At 64.7% G+C, this 22,126-nt stretch overlaps 1 protein-coding gene across 2 annotated transcripts in view; it reads right to left on the bottom strand.

Annotated features, from left to right (window-relative positions):
- Positions 1–21,350, bottom strand: part of ZFPM1 (zinc finger protein, FOG family member 1) — a 64,346-nt gene extending 42,996 nt beyond the window's left edge. For both annotated transcript variants that reach the window (XM_045076418.1, XM_045076420.1), the window contains exon 1: positions 20,949–21,350. In XM_045076418.1, coding sequence (XP_044932353.1) covers positions 20,949–20,988 — 40 coding nt within the window. In that variant the 5' untranslated portion in view covers positions 20,989–21,350. The remainder of the gene's footprint in view (positions 1–20,948) is intronic.
- Positions 21,351–22,126: the final 776 nt, after the last annotated feature.

Raw genomic sequence — 22,126 nt, 5'->3', positions numbered from 1 at the left:
GCCGTGTGGACCGCAGAGGGGTGGGGTGGGGGCTGGGCAGCCGGAGCCGGTCAGGATGGGCCGGTTTCCTACTAGTCTCTCAGCACCACCCAGAACTCACACCCACTTAGCAGATGAGTAAACTGAGGCCTGGCAAAGTGAAATGACCTGCCCATAGCCCCCGAGAGGAAGCAGTGGTGGGGGTGTTCAGGGCAGGACCCTCCCCAGACGTGCCAGCCTTGCAGACGCTGGCTCCGGGGAAGCCCTCTTCTGCACCTGGGTGCCCCTGTGCCTGCCTTCACCGCCCCCCCCCCGCCCGGGTCGAGGGGGGACGCCGGTGGCAGAGGCCAATGCCCACGGCTGGACCCCGTCTGGGGGCATCTGCGGTGATGATGGCGGTCGCAGCGCTGCCCTCGCTGCCCGGAGCCCCTCAGTTATCACGGCGAGCAGACGCCCCGCACCGATCCGTCTCCTACTCATTAAGCCGGACGTGGAAATGGAAATGAAAACATAATAGCTATTTGATTGGGGGCGAGATAGTTTGCATATTGGCTGGGCGCTGATAGCAGAATTTCATCAACTCCCGTTCTTCATGCTTTAAGACTGAATTACGGAGACAGGCTCTGTGTGGCGGGATCCTCCCGAGCCACAGGACGAAGGGCCCCTCCTGGCTCTGATGGCCAGGCAGCGGGTGGGGACGGGGAGCTGGTCTCTGCAGAGGGGACAAAATCTCCCCAGACTCTGCTCCCGAGGCAGACTGGTCGGGCAGAGTTGGTGAGGGTGTCTCTGAGCACTGGATGGGGAGTCCCGAGGCCCCGGGCCTCCTGCTGGTCCCAAAGACTGTGCCCGTATTGAGGGAAGGGGACTGCGCCCACACCCGAAACCACTGAACACATTATGTGAAAGAACCGGGGCCGAGTCCCCTCGAGCCCCCGCCCAGCTCAGGGCCTGACCCCAGTGTGAGTCTCTCCCTGTGCCCGCCCGTGATGTGGGTCCTTTACGCCTCTCTGGTAAGGCCCTTCTGCCCCATTTACAGAGAAGACAGAGGCCCCTCCTGCGTCTGGGTTGGATTTTGAAGGCAGGCCCCCTGCCCTGGGGGTGGGGTGGCCAGTGACGGGCCACGGGCCCTGCCCTTCTGCTGGGGTGTCCTCATCCTGGGGCTCATCCTCCCCCCCCACCCCGCTCTCTCCGGCCCCCCTCCTAGGCCCCGCGTTCATTAACTTGTCCAGCCTTTCCTGGGTGCACAGAGGGCCAGACTCTGCCCCAGGCTCCGGAACCCCAGAGCAACCAGGACACACCCCACAAGAAAGCAGAGTGAAAAACCCAGAAACACACTGCTAGAAGGAGAGGTGCACGTGTCAGTCAGGGAAGGGCTCCTAGAGGAGGCGACACTGCTGGTGATCCGGACGGGGACAGGGGATGGCCTGCAGCTGGGGCCAGGCAGAAGCCTTCCAGGCAGGAGGCAGGCTGTGCCGTGCAGGCTGTGCCGGCCACACCTCCCGGAGCCTGGTTTCCTTGTGGAAAGCAGGGCCGGGGTCAGAGTTCAGCAAGGTACTGAGCACAGACAGGTTATTATTACAACTGTTGTGAGTGTCTCAGCTCTCCAGGGGGCGGCACACCTGGCTTCTGAGGGGGGCAGGGTGGCGGACCAGGTTGAGGCCTGGCCGGGGACAGTGCAGGCAGAAGGCCTTGGCTTCCTGTCTCGCTGGCCCTGGGCGGCTGGCGGGCAGGCTGGCGGCACTGGGCCCGGGGCGGGTGGGGGTGCGGCGCTGCCAGGAGAGAGACCCTGGCCTCTGGGCGGCACACAGTGGCCAGATAAGGCCCTGATAACAGAGGGAAAATTGCAACAGATTCCGACTTTCCCACCAGGGGAACCGCGGGGCAGCTCAGGCCACGGTGGGGACAGCCCTGCTCCCCACGAGGGGGCCTTGCTAGGGGAACTCTGGGTGACTGGGGACCATGGCCAGCATCCCAGGGGCCCAGGTCCCCCAGGCAGACAGGGGTGTTGGCAGCAGGCAGTGTGACCTCTGGGGAGTGCTTCCCTGAGCCCTGGCGAGTGGGACTCCTGGGGACGAGAGTCTCTAACCCAGCAGGTGTTTGCCAGACAAGGACACTGAGGCACAGGACGCCAGGGCAGCTGGCTGCTCTGGCCCCGCCCTGGCCCACTGGCTGCACCCCCAAGACCCTTGGGGCCCAGGACTCAGGTCCTGACGAGCAGCTGAGCTGATTCCCAGGCTGAGGTGGATGGAGAGAAGCAAGATGGAAGAAGGGGGTGCTGAGCAGGGCTGGGGGTCGGGCAGGCCCAGGAGGAGTGGAGGGGGTGGCACTGCTGAAGGGCCAGGGTGTCCCCACACCCCAGAGCCCCAGGGCCCAATGCACAGCAGCCCCAGACATGTGGCCGGGCTCATGCCGCCGATGGGTGGGCGTGGAGGGTGACAGGTGGGCACGGGGCAGTGGGGGGCGGGGGGCAGGTTCTAGACCTCAGTAGAAGCTACAAAGGCGTGGGGGGAGGAGTCCATTTAATGGAAAACTTAACACAGCTTCTCAAACATTTAGAACAGAGGCAGGGTCCTGGCCCACTGCCTCCCAGGAGCTTACAGCCTCAGAGGGGTGGGGGCTCCCCAGGAGGGATGCAGGCACCCACAGGAGGGAGATGGAGCTCTGGGGAGGCCCGGTGCACACACTGCGCGGAGCCTGGCTCTCCTGGGGGGGTCCACCGCACCCCTGGTCCGTAGCCCACCATGGCCTGAAGAGGCCCACGACTGCCCACCCCCACCAGCCGCGGCGCCTTCCCCAGGCTGCCCCTCCTGCCTGCTGAGGGCCTCCTCAGCCCTCGGACCTCAGCAGGCTCTTCCCACACAGACCGGCCTTCGAGGGGCTTCTGCGCATCTGCAGGTGCTCTGCTCCCTGGCTCGGGCGGGGAGGGAAGCTGCCCAGCTGCCCCAGGGGCCTCGAGGGGCTCGGGCTGGGAGGGGCCCATAGGCCTCTGCTGTGGCCCCACCGGTGGCTTCTTCAACCCTGGTCAGTCCCCGCTGACAGCCCGGGGCGAACCACAAGAGGATGTTGGTGAGATAATCTTGGCTTACTTGTGCGGGCACCCTGGCCCAGTGGGGACAGCGGTATCTGAACCTTTGCCCCCCGTGCCCTCCCAGACTGGCTCTGCCCCCTGACTGGCTGAGTGGGCCGCCGGCGGCAGGGGAGCTGGGCGGCCGGGGACTCGCATGTCCCCGCGGCGGGAACCTCACTACGCCTCTCGCAGACATCTGGGTCCTAGAGGCTCTGCCTCTCAGGGTTGCCCCTGCACCGCCGCCTCAGGGAGTCCCCATTAGGGCTGTGTATAACGGACTGTCGGTTCACCTGCTCTGCTGTCCGTCTGCGAGCCAGACCCCAACACCCGTGGCCTCGGGAGGCCAGCAAGCAGTCAGACCATGCTTGCGCAGGTGGTGGGGGTGGCGCGGGTGGCAGGGTGCTGTCCAAGGTAAGCCGGGCTGCAGGAGGGTGACCGGCCGCTGTCCAGACACACTCTGGGCTGGCCGAGGGCAAGGAAGTGCCCCCCGCGTCAAGAAAGAACATGGCGGTGCCGACGACGGTGCCAAGCAGGGCCCCACACTCTCGGGGGCACAGACCACGTCTAATGAATGAGTGTCGTATGACCTACTTCAGCTCTGAACACGCTGGAAGTATTTCACTGAGACGCGATTCCTACACAGGAAGTCATCCTTTAACGGTGGTCCAGCTTTCCAAGCAGCATTACTGCAAGACCGGTGGGGCCCGGAGCTGTGTGGGCCGTCCCAGGGCAGACCTTCACCTGCCCCCCACCCTCGACCTTCCCGGGAGCCGCTCAGGGTCCGGGGCTCTGTACAGGAGTGGCCCCCCGGCCCCCGTGGCCCCTGATGGTGCCTCCCAGGGCTCCTCCCCACAGCCCCTCGGGCGGGCTGGCAATGATGACCAGAACTCACCGTCCCATGCCCCCGGACAACATAAACCCTTCCCCTCGGTGGCAGACGGCAGGCAGGTGAAGTGGGAAGGGCCAACAACTGCGTCCCTGTGTCCCCATGTCGCGTTGGGGCCGCGGCAGTAACCGAGAGCGGGCGAAGACGGCCTTGTGGGGCCCCAGGCTCCTCTCACCTGCGGCCACCCCCTCTCCAAGCCTCACCCTTCCCACACCCGGCCAGTCAGCTTCCCCAGCTCCTTCCTCTGGGGCTTCAGCACGGACTCTGACGACACACCCGTCTCCTGACTCACACCCCCCCCCACGGCCTCACCTGCCCTCTACCCCTCTGCCTCCCGGCTCCCCATCTCTCCCAGCGTGGAAGCCAAACCTTACTGGGGCCACTGAGCAGCCATCTCGCTCCGGGAGGGGCCGTCCTGGCCTGAGCTCCCACCCCTGCCTGGCTCTGCTGACCCCACGGCTGCCCACATGCCCACAGGGTGTTCGCTGGGTTAGCGGGCTCCCTGGCTGTGCCTGGGACGGCGTCTGACACCCAGCAGGTGCTCATGGGATCGGTGACCACGCGCCAGGGGTGCCAGAGGGCCCGGGCAGCAGGGAGCCTCCCCCCACACCACGACGTGCAAGGACTGGGGTGCGGGGTGCGGAACGGTGGGGAGGACGGGCCTGGGTGGCTTCTCGCCACAGGAGATGCTGCTTACACGGTGACCGCAAGATGGCCCAGGCAGAGGGAACGGCCAGGGCGGAGGCCCCGCCGTGGCCGCGTTCGGGGCAGCGAGGGGTGGGTGTGGACAGGCATGGGGCTCTCGTTGCACAGGGTTTCATTCTCCGACAGCGGGAAGCAAGATGGGCTCTGGGCTGTGGGACACGCAGCCCGGCCCCCCAGCCGGGTGCCACCTCCTTGGCCTCCCTCAGGACCCTCCCCTGTCTCCGGCCTGGCGCTTCTCCCTGCAGGGCCGGGTCCAGGGCCAGTGGGCCAGACCCCCGCCCGGTCCCCAGGGGCAGGGGCCGGGCCAGGCGAGGCAGGGAAGGGGAGCGGGCCTGGGAAAGCCCGGCCGGCCGAGAGGGAGAGATTGGTTTCAGCCGGAGCCGCGGGCTGCCAAGTCCACATCCTATCCGCGGCCTGCACCGCCTCAGCATTCATCACCGCCGAACTCGGAGGCTTTATCTCCGCGAGGGCTTGGCGCCATCCCCGGGCCCGGCCGCTCCCGGCCCTCCGATGGGCCCGATAGCCGCTGATAGATTACCCGAGATTGCCGCGGCCAGCGCCGAGCGCGGACTCCCCTGGGCGGGGCGCGCACCACGTGGCCGGGCAGAGACCGCGGCCCGCCCGGGCAGGAGGCGGGCGCGGCGCGGGGCGGGGACAGGGAAGTCGCGCCCGCCGAAGGGCGCCGCGGGCCGCGCACTGATTCTGCCGATGCGCCGATAAGGGCTGACGGATGGCCGCGGGGGCCGGGCCGCGCGTCCGCGCGATGCAGCGCACTGCTTCCCGGAAGGGGCCGGGGCCGGGGCCGGGGGTGTCGGGACCCTCCCTGCCGTCGGGGGTTGGCGTGGGCGCGGCGCGCTGGGCCGCAGACCCCCGCCTCACCGCCGGGCCCGCTGCACGCCCGCTGCCCCGAGGTGCGGGCTCTGGGCCCTCCTGGCCCGCGGTTGGGGACCGCATTCCTGCCGGGGCGCCGCGGCCCCTCCTCCGGGCCAGGCTGCCCTGCTGCTCTCTGGGTCAGAAGCAGGGGGCACGCCCAGGCCGGGCAGACCAGTACTCTCGGGCTGTGTCCCCAGCCCCTGGCGGATGCCATGCGGGGAGGAAGGAGCTGGGGCCTCTGGGCTAGTCTTTTTCCCTGCTGGGCGGACCCAGGTTCCCCGCAGCAACTCTAACGGGCTCCCTCTGCACAGAGAGGGGTGGAGGGTGCCGCGGGGAGCCAGAGACTGCAGGGCTGAGCCACACCTCCTGGCCCCGTGAACCCACTGTCCCCACCAGGGCCAGAGAGAGCCATAGGGTCACGGAAACTGGAGGGGGACCCTCCTGGGCCCAAACCCTGCCAGGCGGCCCCCGTGCCTGTTTCCTGGACCCGAAAGTCAGCCTCAAGTTTCTAGAGAGAGCAGAGGCAGCCAGGGGCCAAGGAAAGAAGGCAAGACAGGGGATGGCATGGGGAATGGGTGCTCAAGGGGGACAGTTTCTTTTGGGATCTTTCATCATAGTGGGGGGCAGGTCTGCAGCCCGGTGTCATGCACTCCGTAAGTGCCTGTTCCTGCCCTAGGGGACTCAGAGACGCATGTCCTAGCCATGTGCACAGCCCTCCACAGTGACGTGCCTTCCCCACCACTTTGGTGGGCTGGGGGATGCTAGGGGCTGCGTCGAGGCTGGGAGGGAGGCCACGGGCACTGACCCATCCCATGACTGCTCGGTCCTAGGCAAACCTCTGGCTGCCAGTTAGCGCTTGGCCTCCTGGATCTTTCAGGTGGGGGCTGAGGCTTGGGGGTCTTGGTGACTGGCCCAAGGGGTCTGCAGCCATGCTGTGCAGCTCCAGAGCCTGTGGTCTTGACCCCTTTAGGGTGAATGAGAGCCACGGCGATGATGGTTATCTCGGGGCCTGGACATTACAGCTTTGGAACCAAACCTTCTGGCTGCTGGCGGGTCAAGGGCCCTGCTAGCATCTGGAGTTCTCAAAGCCACCTGCCAGGATAAAGTACGTGGAGAGGAAAAGTCTGGTCCATGAGGAGGAGGAGGGAGGGGAGGAGCCTGGCAGTTCCTGTGTCCTACCCCACATCCTGGGCCTGCCAGTGACATGGCTGCTGAGGGCACAGAGGAAGGCAGTGCCTGTCCTGGGGGCAGCGCTGGCATTTGAGCTGAGACCTGACCCAGCTGGTCGGCACCTGGTGGGGGCTGTCATGCCCCCTCCCAACCCTGTGGTGGCTCATTGCCTGCTCAGAGCTTTTGCCTCTGCGGCTCCCTCTGCCAACACTGCTCTCCCCGGCCCCTGACACCACCATCCGTCTCTGCTGAACGCCGGCCACCTCACCTTCCACAACCCTAGTGTCCCAGCTCCAGGGGGCCCCTCTGTCCTTAGGGTTCATTTCTGTTGTTCCCTCTCTGTTCCCCAGCAGCCTGGGGCATTATGGGGGCAGGGACGGAGTCCCCGTGAGGGTCACAGGGATCCTGAACGAGGACCAGGCACACCAGGGACTCAGCCAAGTTTGGAAGCCTGAACACATAAGGACGCCCAGAAGTCAGACTGCTGTTCCTGTTCCAGGTACCCAGCCTCCAAGGAAGTGAGCCTCACCCCTGCTGCAGGGAACGGGTCCTCCCCGCCTGCTGGTAATGACCCCAGCTCCCTGGGCTCTACCCCTCTGGCTATGACAGTGCTCCCTGGAGGCACTGACTTTCCTTCCAGTTTCCTTTTTCCCTTGGGTTTGCTGTGCTTTCCTGGGACAGAGGCCAGGGTGGGGAGATTTTGAAATCAGTTGAGGAAGTATTTACTAAGCACCTACTGTATGCCCTGAGCTGTCCTGGGGAGACAGAGCTGCTCTAGAATGAAGGCCCCTTGGGGACATACTCTGAGGCCAGCACTGCCAGACCCCTCCCCGGGGACAGGGCCTAGGAGTTGTCCTTTCCCTCTTGAGCACCGAATGCCTCTCACTCCATGGCCTGGGAGGCACTGTCACCCTGTTTTAAGAGGGTGTGAAGATGTCCGTCTGGTTCTGGTCCGACAGCCCCCTCCTATTTCCTCCCCTTAGATCTCAGCTCGAACCTGGCCCCTCCTTGCCCCTCTGCTATTTTCCACTTACGCATTTTTACAAAACGCCCACGCCTGTGACTGGTTTTTGGGTCATGGAGTCCGGCAGGTGCTGTGGAACTGGGGGAGCCCCTGGCCAGGCTCTGGGCCAGCTGGGCCTAGCCGGGCCCCCATCTCTCTGCCAAGACAATCCATGGGGTGCAGAGCGACTTTGAACACAATGAGAATCCCCCAAAGCTTCTTGAGTACTTCATGCAGACACGGTCTCCTGTTATGTAAGTTTTTGAAAACGGAACATCTGAAAGACCCCAAGTTTCTAGAACATAGCCTAGCCACAGATAGACTAAGAAACCCCCTGAGAAACTCCTGTTTGAGCCCTCATTGTGTGGATGGGGAAACTGAGGCCCAGGAGCAGATGGTGCCCATCAGAGTACACAGAAAGTGCCCTGAGAGGCAGACAGACCGGACTGCCCCATTTTACTAACAGGAAAGGAGGCTTGGACAACGGGTCGGGACTCTCACTCATTAAAATGATACCATGGCCCCATCCCCGCCTGGGGGTACAGTGAGCCTAGCAGTGTGAGATCCTGGATAAAACTCACGGGGGGTGGGGGTGGGGGCAGAAACGGGGGAAAGCGTGCAGAGTCTGGAGGTGCCCCAGACACAGGGAGGGGGAGCTGGCCGGCTTTGAGCTGCCCCACCCCATTTTTGAACTCAATGTTCCCATCTGGGAGTCAGAACTGGCAGGGCTGACCTCGGGAACACCCAAGTCCTGGCCCCCTAATTCAGGCTGTGGGGGTCTGGGTCTGAGGATCAGAAAGAGGTCATACAGAGGCCAAACTGTCCATCTCCATGCACCTGGGCAAACGGATGGCCCCAGAAGCAAGGTCCCAGAAAGGCTGGCCCATCCAGAGCTGGGGGGAATTTCCATTACGGGGTCAAGGTCCACGCAAAGCAGTGTCCCCCATTCCATAAACTAAGGGCTGCTCCAGAGCCCCGCCCCCCATTAGAGGCCCCGCCTCACACATGGAGCTCAGCCAATCCCCAGGCCTCACTCCTGCTCATTTGCATGTCCGTTTCCATTGGCGGCAGGCGTGAAGATTAGGACCTCCGTTCCCGGGACGCGGGGCGGGGCCTGGGGAGAAGTTGTGGGGGGCTGGGCTGGGCTCTGGGGGGCCAGGCTGGGGCGCGCGCCCGGCGCTGCGGGGTGGGGGGTGGGGGTGCGCTGGGCTCTGGGGGGGCCGGGCTAGGGGCGCTGGAGGGGGCCGGGCGCTGGCCTCTGAGCGAGCAGATTCTGGGGCTGCCAACCTCTGGATAACCTGCCCCGGGCTCAAGTGGGGACACAAAATGGCCACCTGCCACATGGGGAGGGCTTTGGTTATAGTGCATGCTCTTCCTTTTCCTCTAAAGCTCCGTTAAATCCTCGGACTCCCCCGCACCCCCCCACTCCCGCCCGTTAGGAGTGACTCAGAGGGGGAAAGGCACTGACCCAAGGTCACATAACCAGGACGGCAGCAGCACAGCTGGGACCTCGCCCCTCATCCCAAGGCCAGGTTCCTTCCCTGCAGGGAGGGCCTCTTGGGGGTCAGATTATTTAGAGCCGCGTCTCCCCAGGGAGGGTTATTTTTTGGTTTCCTTCGCAAAACAATGATGCAGACGATGATGATTTTAAGCGGACACCCCCCCCCCCCCAGTGGCATCCCGTTCCCCATGAACTGCGGGGCGGTGGGCTCTCGGGGGTGAGTGTGAGTGTGCACAGGCTTTTGTTCCTGGCATTTTGGAGGGGTGAGATAAGGGAAGCCGCACACCGGCCGGAGCGAGCAGGCAGATAGATAGGGCGATAGAGGCTCCGCCACCCCGCGGGACTAGCGCCTTTTATCAGAGTTCCCTTTTCTTTTCGGTGGGGGGGGGAGGAGCGGGGAGCACAGCCCACCCCCGGCCCCCAAGCCAGGGAACCGAGGGGTGGAGGCCACCCTGTCTCAGATCCCTCCTGCTGTGTCCCACGCCCTGAGCCCAGGCCCCCAAGCTCCCCACCAGAAGCGTGGGGTTCCCAAGGGCAGTGCACACAACAGAGGGAACGCAGCTGCACCTCTACCCTGTGGCTCCACAGAAGGGCCCCAAGGGGCAATGAGGAGGGCAGGGAGGCCCAGAGGCTAGTGGCCTGGAGCCTGCGCATGGAGTCCCGCTCTCCAGAAGGCCTGTGAGGCCCTGTGGGCATAGCTGGGCAGGACAGGGAGACATTGCTGCCCTAGGTCTCTGGGGCTGGCCTTAGCATCTTCAGCCCATTTTATAGATGCAGAAACTTGAGTCTTGCAACAAGGCTGTGCCTGTGAGCCACAGCAGGAGGGGGCAGGCGAGACCCCGTAGACCCTCTGGAAGCCACACTGCCGAGGCCGCAGGATAAATATTCTAGAACCCTCCACAGCACTGTGTAATGGGGGCGGGGGCTCACACCTTTGCACCTTGGAGCTATTTGCCAAAGTCAGTGCAGGAAGAATGCTGGCGGGATTCACAGGTGGTGTGCAGCAGACAGGGAGGGCGTGGGGAGGCAGCCCCAGCCCTGCAGACCCCAACCCCTGCACACGCCCCTGGAGGACAGGGCCCCACTACACATAGCTGGCCAGAATTATGATTATGCCAGATGAGGAAACTGGCATCCAGGGACACTAAGTCACTTGCCCAGGCTACCCACCCAAGGGGCAGAATTTGAACCTTGGTCACCCCAGATTATGCTTGTCTTCCTCCCCCACGTATGCAAACATTTTACTGGAAATAGCTGACTTCCTTTAGAATAATGAAACAAAACAAAACAAAACAAAACCCAAAAGACAGAAAGAAACCAATTTTATCACCAAAGGAACCTATTTTCTGGGGGCAGATGAAATGACACCCAAGATAAGCAGGAGTGGGGTACCCCATCATCTCCTGACTTCAGACAGGTCTGCATGGTCCCAAGCGCTCCCTCACGCTCTGTGCCTGGGCCTTTCTCCCTAAGTGGAGGGAGCAGACGCCTTAGGGGAGGGGGCTACGGCTACGACCACCGCCAGAACCTCCGGCTATGATGGAGACCCAGACCTTGCTTCCTTCTGTGCTGTGTGACCTTGGGTGAGTTGCTCAACCTCTCTGCCCCTCGAGTCCTCTTCTGAGAAGAAATGAGATCAGAGGTGGCGCCTTTCCAGGGCTGCTGGGACTCGACAAGGTATCACAAGTCAAGCCCAGGCCTGGCATACAGAAGGCGCTCAGTGAACCGAGCTACGAGCTGACGACGTCCACCATGAGGACTGCTGGGACCGTGGCATCCTAGATCACGTCGGAAACACTGCTGACTGTCCACTCAGGCCTCTTGCCTCTGGGATCACAGAGAAATGTCGTGTCTTGAGAGTCACTTAAAAAAGAACTACAGGGAAGGGGAACAATGACGTGCAAGGCCACACCTGGGGGGAGCCCCAGGCACACACGGGGGGGGGGGACGCGCCCCCCCAGGCCTCGGTGTCCCCTCTGGCACAGCTGCGGGTGCCTGGCCTCCACGTGGCTGCCGCGCCTGTCCCTCAGCAGGGGGATTAGCCACACGCTGGGCCCTAATCGCTGCTAATCGCACTGCCATCACCGCAGGATCTCGGATCAGCTGAAGGAGGCGGCTTTATCCAGACAGACGCAGAGATGGCACCGTCGTCCCAATCGGGGTGCCGACTGTCACAAGTGGCAGGGGGGCCGGCGGGCCAGGGAAGGGGGGGGGACGGAAGCCCCTCCCCATCGGAGCTCTGTGCAGTCCCTGCATCCGCTGGGCACGCACTGTGTGACCAGGTACGGGTCCGGGTTCCCCGGGGACAGCATAGACCCTGCCCTGGGGCCCAGTGGACAGAGGACGGAACTGAGGTGCACACACACCTGGAGTTAGAGCCCGGGCGGCCGGGGCAGACTCCCAGCTGTAGTGGGGCACCTTGAATCCTTGTCCCCCACGCCGTGTCCCCATGAGGTTCACCCCTCAGGCCAGGGGACCCCTCCCTTCCAACGTGGCTCCTCCTCCCGCTGCTGCTGTTCTGAGTGGACGCCCAAGCCCTCCCCTCCCTGGCCGGGCCCCGGGATACTGCGGCGGTACAGAGGCCTGTGAGGGGCAGGTCGGACGGGCTGAGGTTCACGGCCGGCCCGGGGGGCCAGGAGAGGCTGGCGGCCAGGAGAGGCTGGCGGGGACGGCCAAGGGCTCCCCCCAGGGCCCTCCCCAGCCCCACCCTCCTCCCTACCTCCTTTTTCAAAAACATAATTTATCTGTGTATTATCAAGAAATCCAGACACTTTAATCAGTGAGCTATGAAGTCAGAATTTCCATTCTTATCTGCGGGAGGAGTGGAAACGGAGGAGATAGGCGGCGGGAACGGATCGCTGGTAGGGAATGTTAATGGGCGGAGAGGCTGGGCTATTGGCCACGGAGACGCCGTATCTCCCCCATTATCAAGGCCGTATCTCGCCAACCATCTCAGCGCGGTAATGGGGCCAGTTCAACTTTCCGAGTTATCACAGGAGCTGAAACCTGCGCCTGCCAGAGGCCCGGCCGGCAGACAGTTCCGGGAGGGCTGGAGTCCGGCGGGCAAAGCCAGGAGGGAGGGGGGAAAGCTGGCCTGGCTGGGGCCCCTGAGGGCCTGGGTGCCCCCCTGACCAGAAGGCCACCACGGTGACTGTCGGGAGTCTCTCTGTACTCTGGGAAAAATGTCTGGTTTGGGCAGGGCCGGGCATGGGCATGAGGCACAGGAGGGGAAACTGAGGCAGGAAACTAGCTCAGGGTCCCAGGGGTCCCAGGTCTTCCTGAGCTGTGCCAGGCCCATGAAGGGACAGAGCGTGGTGGCGGGAGATGATGGGAACAGCATGCCCTCCTGCCAGGTGGCCCCTTTTTGGGGCCTTTTCCAGGCTCTAAGCCCCAGGAGCCAGAAACCTCAGTGACAAAGCCAGCAGGGTGAAGACACCCTTGTGGCCTCTCTCCCCTGCAGGTCCTGACCTGAGGCTTGGCTTCGTGGCCCCTTGGCCACCTGGGGTACACTCACTGCACCCCTCAAAAGTGAAAGGGCCTCCCACTGCCCTCAGCCCTCCTGCATGGGACACCCCAACAGGCCATAAGTGGAACGCTTCTGTTCATTCAAAAGAAGAGACCCCAAGTCCACGCATTCCCACCCTGCGAGGACTGAGTGCTCAGAGGGGCATCTGAGCTGTGGGGCAAGAGTCTCCCCTGTGGCCCGGCCCCTGCACGGAGCTCCCCATCTGACTCCAAGGGCCCTAGGAACTGCCCCGGGTATAGACGGGGTTGACCGGGGCTCTGGTTCCTCTCCTGCAGCTTGAGGGCAGGGCAGCAGCCACCTGGGCACAGAGCAGGGAAGGGACTCGCCCAAGGTCATACGGTCAGTGAGAAACAGCCTGCAGACCACAGCTGGACACTGCCCAGAACCGCAGGAAGGCCTCAGTTTCCTGGACTCGAGCACGAGTGCTGCGGGGCCAGCGGAAAGCCAGGAGAGCCCTTCTCCGGGGAACCACTGCTGCAGCCATCCTCTCGCCTCCCCAGGGCGGGGAGCTCGGGCGGCAGCTCCGGGGGGGCCTCCACCTGAAAACCCACGGAGACTCCGACTCCGTTCCCTCTGTGCACGGGGTTAGCCGCTCAGCGCCCCTCAGCGGGGGATGGAGGAAAGGCAGAGAAGGGGGCTCAGTAAGTGCTCAGGGGACCTAGGCCCGGCAAACCCAGCTTCACGGCAGGACGAGGGGGGCGGTGCACGGGGGCCCAGACAAGCTGGGTCTGCACTGTGGGGGAGGCCACGTGAAGTCCTGCAGCTGCCTGAGGCTCTGAGCCGAGGCCTTCTCTTGGGTCTCGGTCGTCCCAGCGCCTGATGCCTGGGCAGCCGCCAAGCCCTCCCCAGGCACTGAGAGAGCCCAGGACAGCCCCACCACTGCCCGCAAGGCCCTGTCCCCAGCAGAGGGCCCGCTGCAGGATGGAGCCATGACCACCAGGCCCTAAGCCCTCTTCCGCTCCTGCTCTCTGGGTCTGACTTGCAGAGGGTGGAGGCTTGATGGAGAAAAGGGACACTGAGGCAGGAGCCCTGTGACAGGTGCAGGCACCCAGGGTAGACCGGGAAAGCTGGCGGGCTTGAGACGGACACCAAGAAGAACTGGTGGGAAGCAGGCCCGGGGGACTGAGAAGACAGACAACCCTCTGTGCTCTCCACTCGAATTGTCACACAACCCCACTGGCTCCGCAGCTCTGAACCCAGCCACCTCCTACACCAGGTCCTAGCCTCCCCGCCCCGAGCTGTCAGAATCAATGCTCCACTTCATGGGGGAAACTGAGGCTTGGGGACTTGCCGGAGGTCTAGGCGCCCTCAGGGCCCAGCCTGGCGTCCTTATATAACATCCCGTCTTGCGAAGGCGAAGACTGAGCCTCGGGAAGCCAGGGCAACTCCTTTGTCTCTGCAGTCTTATCCTGGACCCCAGGATTCTGGCCTGTCCTTGGCTGCAGCCGCCCACAGGGAAGCTCCTGGAGGCACCCATGATCAGAGCCCACACGGTGGCCATCTCCTCCTTCCCGGGAAGCAGCCTGCCTACGATTTCTGGGAGGCCCAGGACACAGACCCCTAGCCTTCTGTAGAGCCCCTCCTCAAACCTGTTTCTATACTGCTCATGTGCTGGGTGACCCTGGTGTAACCACCTACCCTCTGGTCCTCCACTTCTCTGTGTGGACAATGGGTTGAAAACCCCAACCTTAGCAGGCGTCCAGGAGAACCAGAGGAGGGATGCCTGCAAAGCACTTAGCAGATGGGAGCTAGCAGCGGCTGGCTGTCTGGGTCTCTGTCTCCACTGCAGCGCCTGGACAGAAGGATCCAGGAGCACCAGGGCTGGTCTGAGCTCTGCCCATGCTCGGGCTCCTGGAAGTGGAACCCCAGCACCCTCTCTCCTCTTCTACAGCCGGGGAAAGCCGGGCTCTGGGAGTGCACAGTCTCTGGTCTAGGGGAGGCAGACACGAGGAGCGGGAGGTGGAGGGGAGGGGCTGGCTTATCGCCCTCACCCAGCTCAGGCCCAAGGTCAGCTGCCACATTCCTGACCCAGCGGGGACACTGCCTTCCCCCAAACACGGGTCCTTGGGAGAGGGAGAAGGACGAGGGGCAGAGTGGGCTAGAGAGGTCCTGGGACAGGTGGCCTGAGCGGCAAGCCAGTGCACCCCAGAGAAGCTCTGCCCACCACCGGGGTCCACAGATCCAGCTTCCATCCTGCAGCCTCCAGCGCATCCCAGTCCCCCAGGGCCTCAGTGTTCTCACCTGTAAGATGGGTGAACCCATGATGCTGCCAGTCATAATGGCAGGTAAGACCCTTGGGCAGGAGCAGGACTGAGAGGGTGTGGGGTCGGCCCAGCCCGGGTGTGGCACATCAGGACACCCCGCCCACACGTCCCGTCCCCGCAGAAAGTGACACCTGAGGGCAGGAGCAGGGAGGCCAGAGACAGGACTCCGCTGCGTGAAGTGTCCAGTCCTCTAGGCTCCCGGCAAAATCTCAGTAGAGCAACAAGCAACGACCAAGGCGGCAGCATCCACCAAGGACGTGACCTTGGGACCATACTTCACAGCTGGCACTGGCGATCTCACACCGACTCGCATAACGACCCCAGGAAGGAGGTGGTGCTATTAGGCTCTTGCTTCAAAAGTGGGAACTGAGATCCAAGAAGTCATTTGTCCTCAGGGTCATGGTGAGGTCAGGACCCAAGGCCAAGCAATGGCTCCTGTGCGGTGACCTCCCACTCTGGAGATGAGGGCAGCCCAGGCCCAGAGCACAGAGCCTCTGCGCCCTGTGTAGGGACAGGGTGGGGATACAAGCCCCCGGGTCCCAGGAGATAGGGTCTCTGTCCTCCGTCCAGGGTGCGTGGGAGCAAAATGTCATTGAGCAGCAAACAGCCCAGGCTCCCGTCCTGAGCTGGGGTGCTGGCTGTGCTCCAAATTCTCATTAGGCACCCCCAGCATCCCCCAATCCTACTTGGGCCCTGGGCACAGCCACAGGAGAAGGCACCGTGTTATACCCATTCTGCAGGGGAGAAAACTGGCACTGGGAGCGAAAGACACTCGCTGAGGTCACTCAGCCAGGAAGGAGGGGAGGCAGGAGTGGCATTGTCTCAGACGATGTGAATTTCCCTGGGATTCTCAGCGCTGTGCTCAGGGACCGGCAATGTCATCACCCCTATTTTGCAGATGGGTCAACCGAGGCCCACTCGGGAGGGCCTTGCCCATAGTCCTACAACCATTTCACACTGTGTATTCATTAGGTCGTTTATGTGACAGAGTTCTGGAAAGCCCACTATGTGGGGACAGGACAGATCCACTCCCAGGTAGCAGAGATCTGGGCTGCCTGTGCAAAGGCCCTGGGGCTAGGACTGAAACATGCCAGAGAGAAATCCTCCCCTCTCAGCTAGAGCACAGCGGGCCAGGAGGTCCATGTGGAGGTCAGCTCCGTCTGCAGGGGTTACTGGGCCCACTTCTGGAAGCCCGTGCACCCCAGGCTACTCCTGCCAAACGGGGAGCAGCAGACAAGGTCCAGAGAGTAAACACATGGCTGTGGCCTCAGTTTCTCCTCCTGTGAAATGGGAACAGGGACCCTGGGGCAGCTCCAGGGGTATCCTGGCTGGGTGGGCAGAAGCCGGAGTGCAGGCGCAGGCCCAGGCCCCTGCGCTTGGCGATACCAATCAGCGGGCAACAGCTGCCTCCAGGAGGAGGCCCGTCGATGGCAGACAGACCGGCTGGGATATTATTCACGAGCCCGTCAAGCCCCAGGAGCGTCTGGTTGGCATAGAAACAGAAGATAAGGGGCACAATTAATGGCATCACATTCCCTCCTCCTTTCTTCCCCAACTGACCCATTTAAATCCCTGGTGGGGCTGGTGCCACGCTGGGCTCCCAGCGACCCGCAGGGAGGGGCTGGCTGGGCAGGCCGGGCTCGGACAGGGCTCAGGCCCTCCGGCAGGGCCGGCTAGTCTCCCCAGGGAGCACCCCTGCGTAGCAGCGTCTCGGTAAGGAGGCCCTCGGAGATTCGGCCAGGGCTGGGCTAGAGAAGGACCCAGAGCAGCTCGGCTCCCAGAGGCCCATTTCACAGACGCAGAGAGTGAAGCCGGATCCGCCTGGGGGCGGACAGACAAGAGGAATGCTTGTCTGACAAGGTGATGCTCACAGGCGCGCTGGTCCAGAGCTCCGGGAGGGCCGCCTGCATTCCAGCTCTGGCTCTGCCGCTTCTTTGGGGGAGAAACTTAAGCTCGGTTTCCCCAGACGGAAAGGCGGTAAGAATAAGACCTCTGTGAAGTTAACATGTAACCTCAAGTGTTAGCTACAGTTAACGTCGTTACTGTCTTGAGTAGGAAAGAGCGGTTCATCTTGCCTGAGGCCTGGGTGTGCAGGAAAACCAAGAGCCCTCTAGAGCCAGGGCAGAACCCAACCTCGGGGTGACGGGGGGGCTCCAGGGTCCACCTGGAGCGTTCAAGTCCAGGTTCAGGGCTGGGGACCCATGGGCAAGGCCCTTCTGGCCTCCGGTCCTTTGTCCCCTGGGCTCACCATAAATCAGTCCCCGTGTTCCCAGGGCCAGCGGAGGACAGGACTTACGGCCCTGCTGACCCCGGGACGGCAGGCACCATCACGCCTGTCTTTCACAGAGGGGAAACTGAGGCTGTGGAAGGCAAGTGAAATGCCCCTTGTTCTGCATCAGGACAAGCCAGGTGGCCAGGTCCCCTCTCTCTTCACCCCTCTGCCATCCCAGTGAGGGGGCCCTGTGGGGCCAGGCCGACCCCCACATGCCTCCCGTACTTGGGAAGAGACTGTGCACAGCCTTGTGCAGACAATCCCTCTTACATTCCCGAATACTCGAGGAGAGACCACCTCTTCCTCCCCCCACCCCCACCCCGGGCCTCACCGGCTCTCCAGCACCTACCCGCACTTTCTCCAGCAGCCCGGCACTTGCCTGCAGGACGGAGTGAATTAGTCATCCTGCGGCCACCAATACTTTGCTTAATCAAACTCGGAGAACATGGGAGCACCACCCTCCCAGGAGAGGCAGTGGCTGATGGAGGGGGATGGGAGGGGCAGGTCCCCAGCTTCTGCTGGAAGCCCCCCACCCAGCTGGCCTGGGTTTCTACTGGGTATCTAACTCATGGTCTCCAAGGGGCCTCCCCCTGCCAAGAGGTCCCCTTGACAACACCAGTCGGACCTGCCAGCATTTTTCAGAAGGGGGAAATTGAGGCCTGGCCCCACCCGCCTCACCTCGTCACGGTGGCGCCCCTTCCCTGGCGTCCCTGATCTCTGAGCCCTTCACACCCCTGCCGACAGCCAGGAATCACCATCCCACTTCTCAGAGCTGGAAACTGAGCCTGCCCATTGTCCAAGGTCCCGCCTCGGGGGCTACTGCTGACCTGGCTGGAGGTACCCCCTTCTGGGACGTATCTCGGACTGGACTTCCACCTATGACCCCCACTTAAGACATGGCTGGGACCCAGGGCATGCATACAGCAAGTGCTCAATAAAGATTCTGCTGAGTGAGTCAAGGCAGGTCTTCCATCCTGACCTGGGAGACCAGCTGCGAAGACCATCAGCACACTAGCCCCCGCCCCAAACTTAGCCTGGGAAACAGAATCCACCTTGATTTTTTTTTTTTTCAAAAAAACTCCAAGGAGGCTACACTGAGAACCTGCCAGGAATGCACACCAACCCCAGCACCTTTCAAGGGGGAAAACAGCTCTGGTGCTGGAGGTGACAAACCCCACCTCGGGCTATCTCACACCATCTCCGTAGGACTCGCGGGTGACCCCCCCCCCCCCCCCCCCCGCAGCTCGGGGCCAGCGCGGAGTCACTTTCCTTTCATTCTGACGGACTGTACCACCCGCAGGGAGGATCAACTTCTTGGCAATTAAGCATGTTTGGGAAGAAAACTCGACAACACGACCCGTCGCAGACGCCCGCTCCCCCTGCCTCCGCCCTGGCCCGGGTCCGAGGCCCCCACTCCTCCAGCCACGACTCCCCCACGCTGTTGTTGCCTCGAACCCGGCCGGGCCTGGTGGCCATAGATAAGGCCTCTTATCGCTCTTGGCGATCGCCATCCGGCCGACCGGCCCTGCGCTTATCGGAGCTCACATCGACCCGGGCGGGAGGAAGGCTCCTCGGGCCGGGGGTCCCGAGCTGGGCTCTCCCCCGCGCTCCCAGCCAGCTCGGCCCAGCCTATCGTTTCGGCCATCTGGCCGGCCAAGGCCGCGCTCCTGCCTCGCCCTCCCCCGCTCCCACGTTTGAAGTTAATAAATGGAAGCGCCTATCGCCTCCGCCATCGGTGGCGCGCCTTATCAGCCCGGCACATCTATCTCCGCGCGGAACAAAAGGCGCACAGAGGCGCGGGCAGCTGCGCCCCGGCTCTGGTGAGGGCGCAGGGGGCGGTGGCCCCAAGCGCCCGGCCCCCTTCCCTCCACACCCGCGGCCTGGTCGCAGGTGAGGCTAGCGCGGCGGGCGCACAGCTGCGAGGGCCGCACGCACCGCCGCGGGCAGAGGGAGGGCGGGCGGGCGCCGCCGCTTGGTGACAATCAGCGCTCGCATCTTAACGCGCCAAGATCTGCCAGAGGGAGGAGGCGCCCGGGGGTGCCGCAGGGAGGGTGCCCGGTGCCGCCTGCCGCGCCCCCACCCATGCCCGGATCCTGGCCGCGCAGAGGGCCAGCAGCGGGGGTCTTCTGCGTGCCTGATGCGTTCCTGTCCCCAAGGCGCACCGCTCGGCCGACCCTGTGGGCCCGGGCGCTCGCCCTGCTCGAGGCCTTATCGGCGCTGTTGATCGGTTCCCAGCCTGAGATCTCCCTGCCCGCGCTATCTGTGTTTCTCATCACGCTGAAACACATACACACACGCACACACGAGAACAGACCGAACAGAGGCGCACAGGGGAGGAGGGGAAAAAGAAACCAGAGAATGAGCGCAGATCGGGACCTGTGGGTGGTTTTAATACTTAAGTTGACTTGATAGAAGGAGACTTTCGGAAAACAGGTCCCGCTTGCGCACTGAGGGAGTGGGTTACGGGAACCCAGATTCATGCTTGCTTTCCCCCTGTCTAGGACCTGGGGGGTAGACACTTCCCCCTGGCGCGCGCACATGGGATCCTGGGGAAGTGGTCGTGTGGGCAGCCCGGGTGCCTGGGGCTGGGCAGAGGGCTGGAGGCTTCCCCTCGTCGCTTCCCATCCTGCCTGGGAGGTGCGACCCCCGGAGGAACCCCCGTACTCCGGCCCCGGGCGAGAGGCGCGAAGTTACTGGCGTGGGGTGGGGAGCGGCGCTTCCTGTGCGCGCGCGCTCTCGCTCCCCGCGCAGTCCAGCGGCCCGGAGTGCGCGGCGCTTTATCACTGGGCATTGGCAGTATGAACTCAGCGGCCGCGCGGGCCCCTGGGGAGGGGCTCGCGGGCCGGAATAGGCGACAAACTTGGGACACGCGCAGAGGCGACCGTGACCTGGGGCCGAGTCCCCGGAAGCCCCCCTTCCCTGACTTGGAGTAGCTCCTCGCTTGAGGGGGTGGGTGTTGCCCGGCTGAGGCTACACGTGCGGCCTTGGCCGGGACAGAGAGTAAGGTCGGACCTCCAGGAGGCTGTCCTCAGGCCGGGAAGGCTGGAGTTTGGGACCCCGGCGACAGGACGCGGGAGTCCGAGCGGCTGGAGCCGAGCGCACGGACTGCCGTGGCCGCCCCCGCCCCCACCCCCCAGCCACGCGGCTCTTGGGCGGGCAGGAGAGCCGGTGGGCGCGGGCCGGTCCCCGCCGCTTGGTCGAGCGTTTCCACGCGGCCCGGGTGCCCCCTCTCCCTCCCAGGTCTCTCTGTTTCTCCCTCTAGATACAAAGCCTGGGAGAGTCAACCGCGCGGCGAGATAAGATCACAATTTCAGCCCGTCCCGACAGAGCGATCTTATCAGGATGGGACTTGCAGAATGGAATATTTTAAACTTTATCGGAGCCCAGATCGGGGCCGCCTTATCGCCGCACCATCTCGGGGATGCGGGGGAGGGGCAGGACGCGAGGGGGCCGCGCCCCCAGCCGCCCCGCTCCCGGCCCCCCGCGCGGACACCCCTCCCGGCCGGACCCCGGGTGCCCGAGCCGAGACGCGGGGGCCCGGCCGGCCGGCGGAGATTAGATTACCGCGCGCTTGGCGCACAGCGCGGGGGGCGCGGTGCGGGGTGAAGGTCGCGGGCCCCGCGAGCGCAGCGGGCCGGCCGTGCGGGGGCGCGCCGGCGGGGGCCGCCGGGGGTCGGGGCGGGCGGGCAAAGTTTGACTCACGCTTTATCTGCCGGGGGTTGCTCTGTTTCCTCCTGGACATGTCTCCGACGCCGCGCGCCCTCCCGGCGGCCGCCTCTAGCCCCTGGCGGGCGGCGGCGGGCGGCGGGGGCGCGGCGGGGCCGCGGGGCGGCTCATGCCCCCGGCCCCCGGGCTCCGCGGCCGCCCCGGCCCGCGCCCCCGCCCGCCACGCCTGGCCGGGAGCCGCAGCGGAGGCCGGAGGCAAGGCCCTGCGCTGCGGGCGCGCCGACCGCCGGGGGCGGCGGGCGGCGGGCTGCTGCCGGCTCCTCTGCTCCCGCGCAGCCGCCGCCGCCGCCGCCGCCGCCGCCGCTCGGCTTTTCTCAATGGAACCTGCGGGCAGCGCGCGGCTAACCGGGCGGCCTCGGCCGGGGCTCTCCCGGCTGGCTGGCGGGCGGGCCGGCACGGCGGGGGCGGGGCCTGCACGGCGGGGGCGGGGCCTGCGTGTCTCCGGCGCCGCGCCTCCGGCCCGCCCCCGCCGCGCTGGCCCCTCCCCCGAGGCCCCGCCCCCGCGCCCCGCGGGCCCGCCCCCGGGCGGACTCTGGTTCGCTGCAGTCTCGGTCCCGCCCCTGTCGCCCTGGCCCCGCCCCCGGTCTGCACGGCTCTGGCCCCGCCCCCGGCCCCGGGCAGACCTCTGGCTTCTTCGGCTCCTCCTTCGGCCCCGCAGCTTTGTTCCCAGGCCTTACCCTGACTCAGCGACGTATTCTTTCCCGCCGCCCAGCGGCACCGGGTCCGGCCGAGCCTCGGGTCGCTCTGGACCCTCCCCCTCGGCGCTAGCTCCGCCCCCAAGCCTGACCCCGCGAGGCTCTGCTCACCCCCCCTCGCCCCGCCCCAGGCTCCTCTTGGCTCCGCCCCCAGGCCCTCGGCCCCGCCCAGGACCCCTGCGCTCCCCTCCTGCTCCCTCCGCCGGCGGGACGCGTACAGTAAGGGTCCGCTCAGGAAGCCCGAGGCCTTGACGCCCCCCAGTGTCTTGGGCCAGATTTGGGGTGTGGAGGCGGCTGCGGCCGGGTGGGGACTTCCGTCCGAGACCGAGGTGGAAGCAGCATTTCTGGGGTCCACGGCCTCCGGCGGCTGCGACCCCCAAGGTCCCCAGGGACCTCAGGTCCTCCTCCTTTGGGCTCCCGTCTGGCTGGAAGTCGGGGAGGGTGCGGAAGCCAGCAGGC

This window comes from Mustela putorius, unplaced genomic scaffold (genome assembly GCF_011764305.1).
Source record: "Mustela putorius furo isolate JIRA1106 unplaced genomic scaffold, ASM1176430v1.1 tig00000174_pilon_pilon_pilon, whole genome shotgun sequence".
NCBI lineage: Eukaryota > Metazoa > Chordata > Mammalia > Carnivora > Mustelidae > Mustela > Mustela putorius.
The sequence above is the reverse complement of the archived record's forward strand: the minus strand, read 5'-3'. Positions and strand labels throughout refer to the sequence as shown.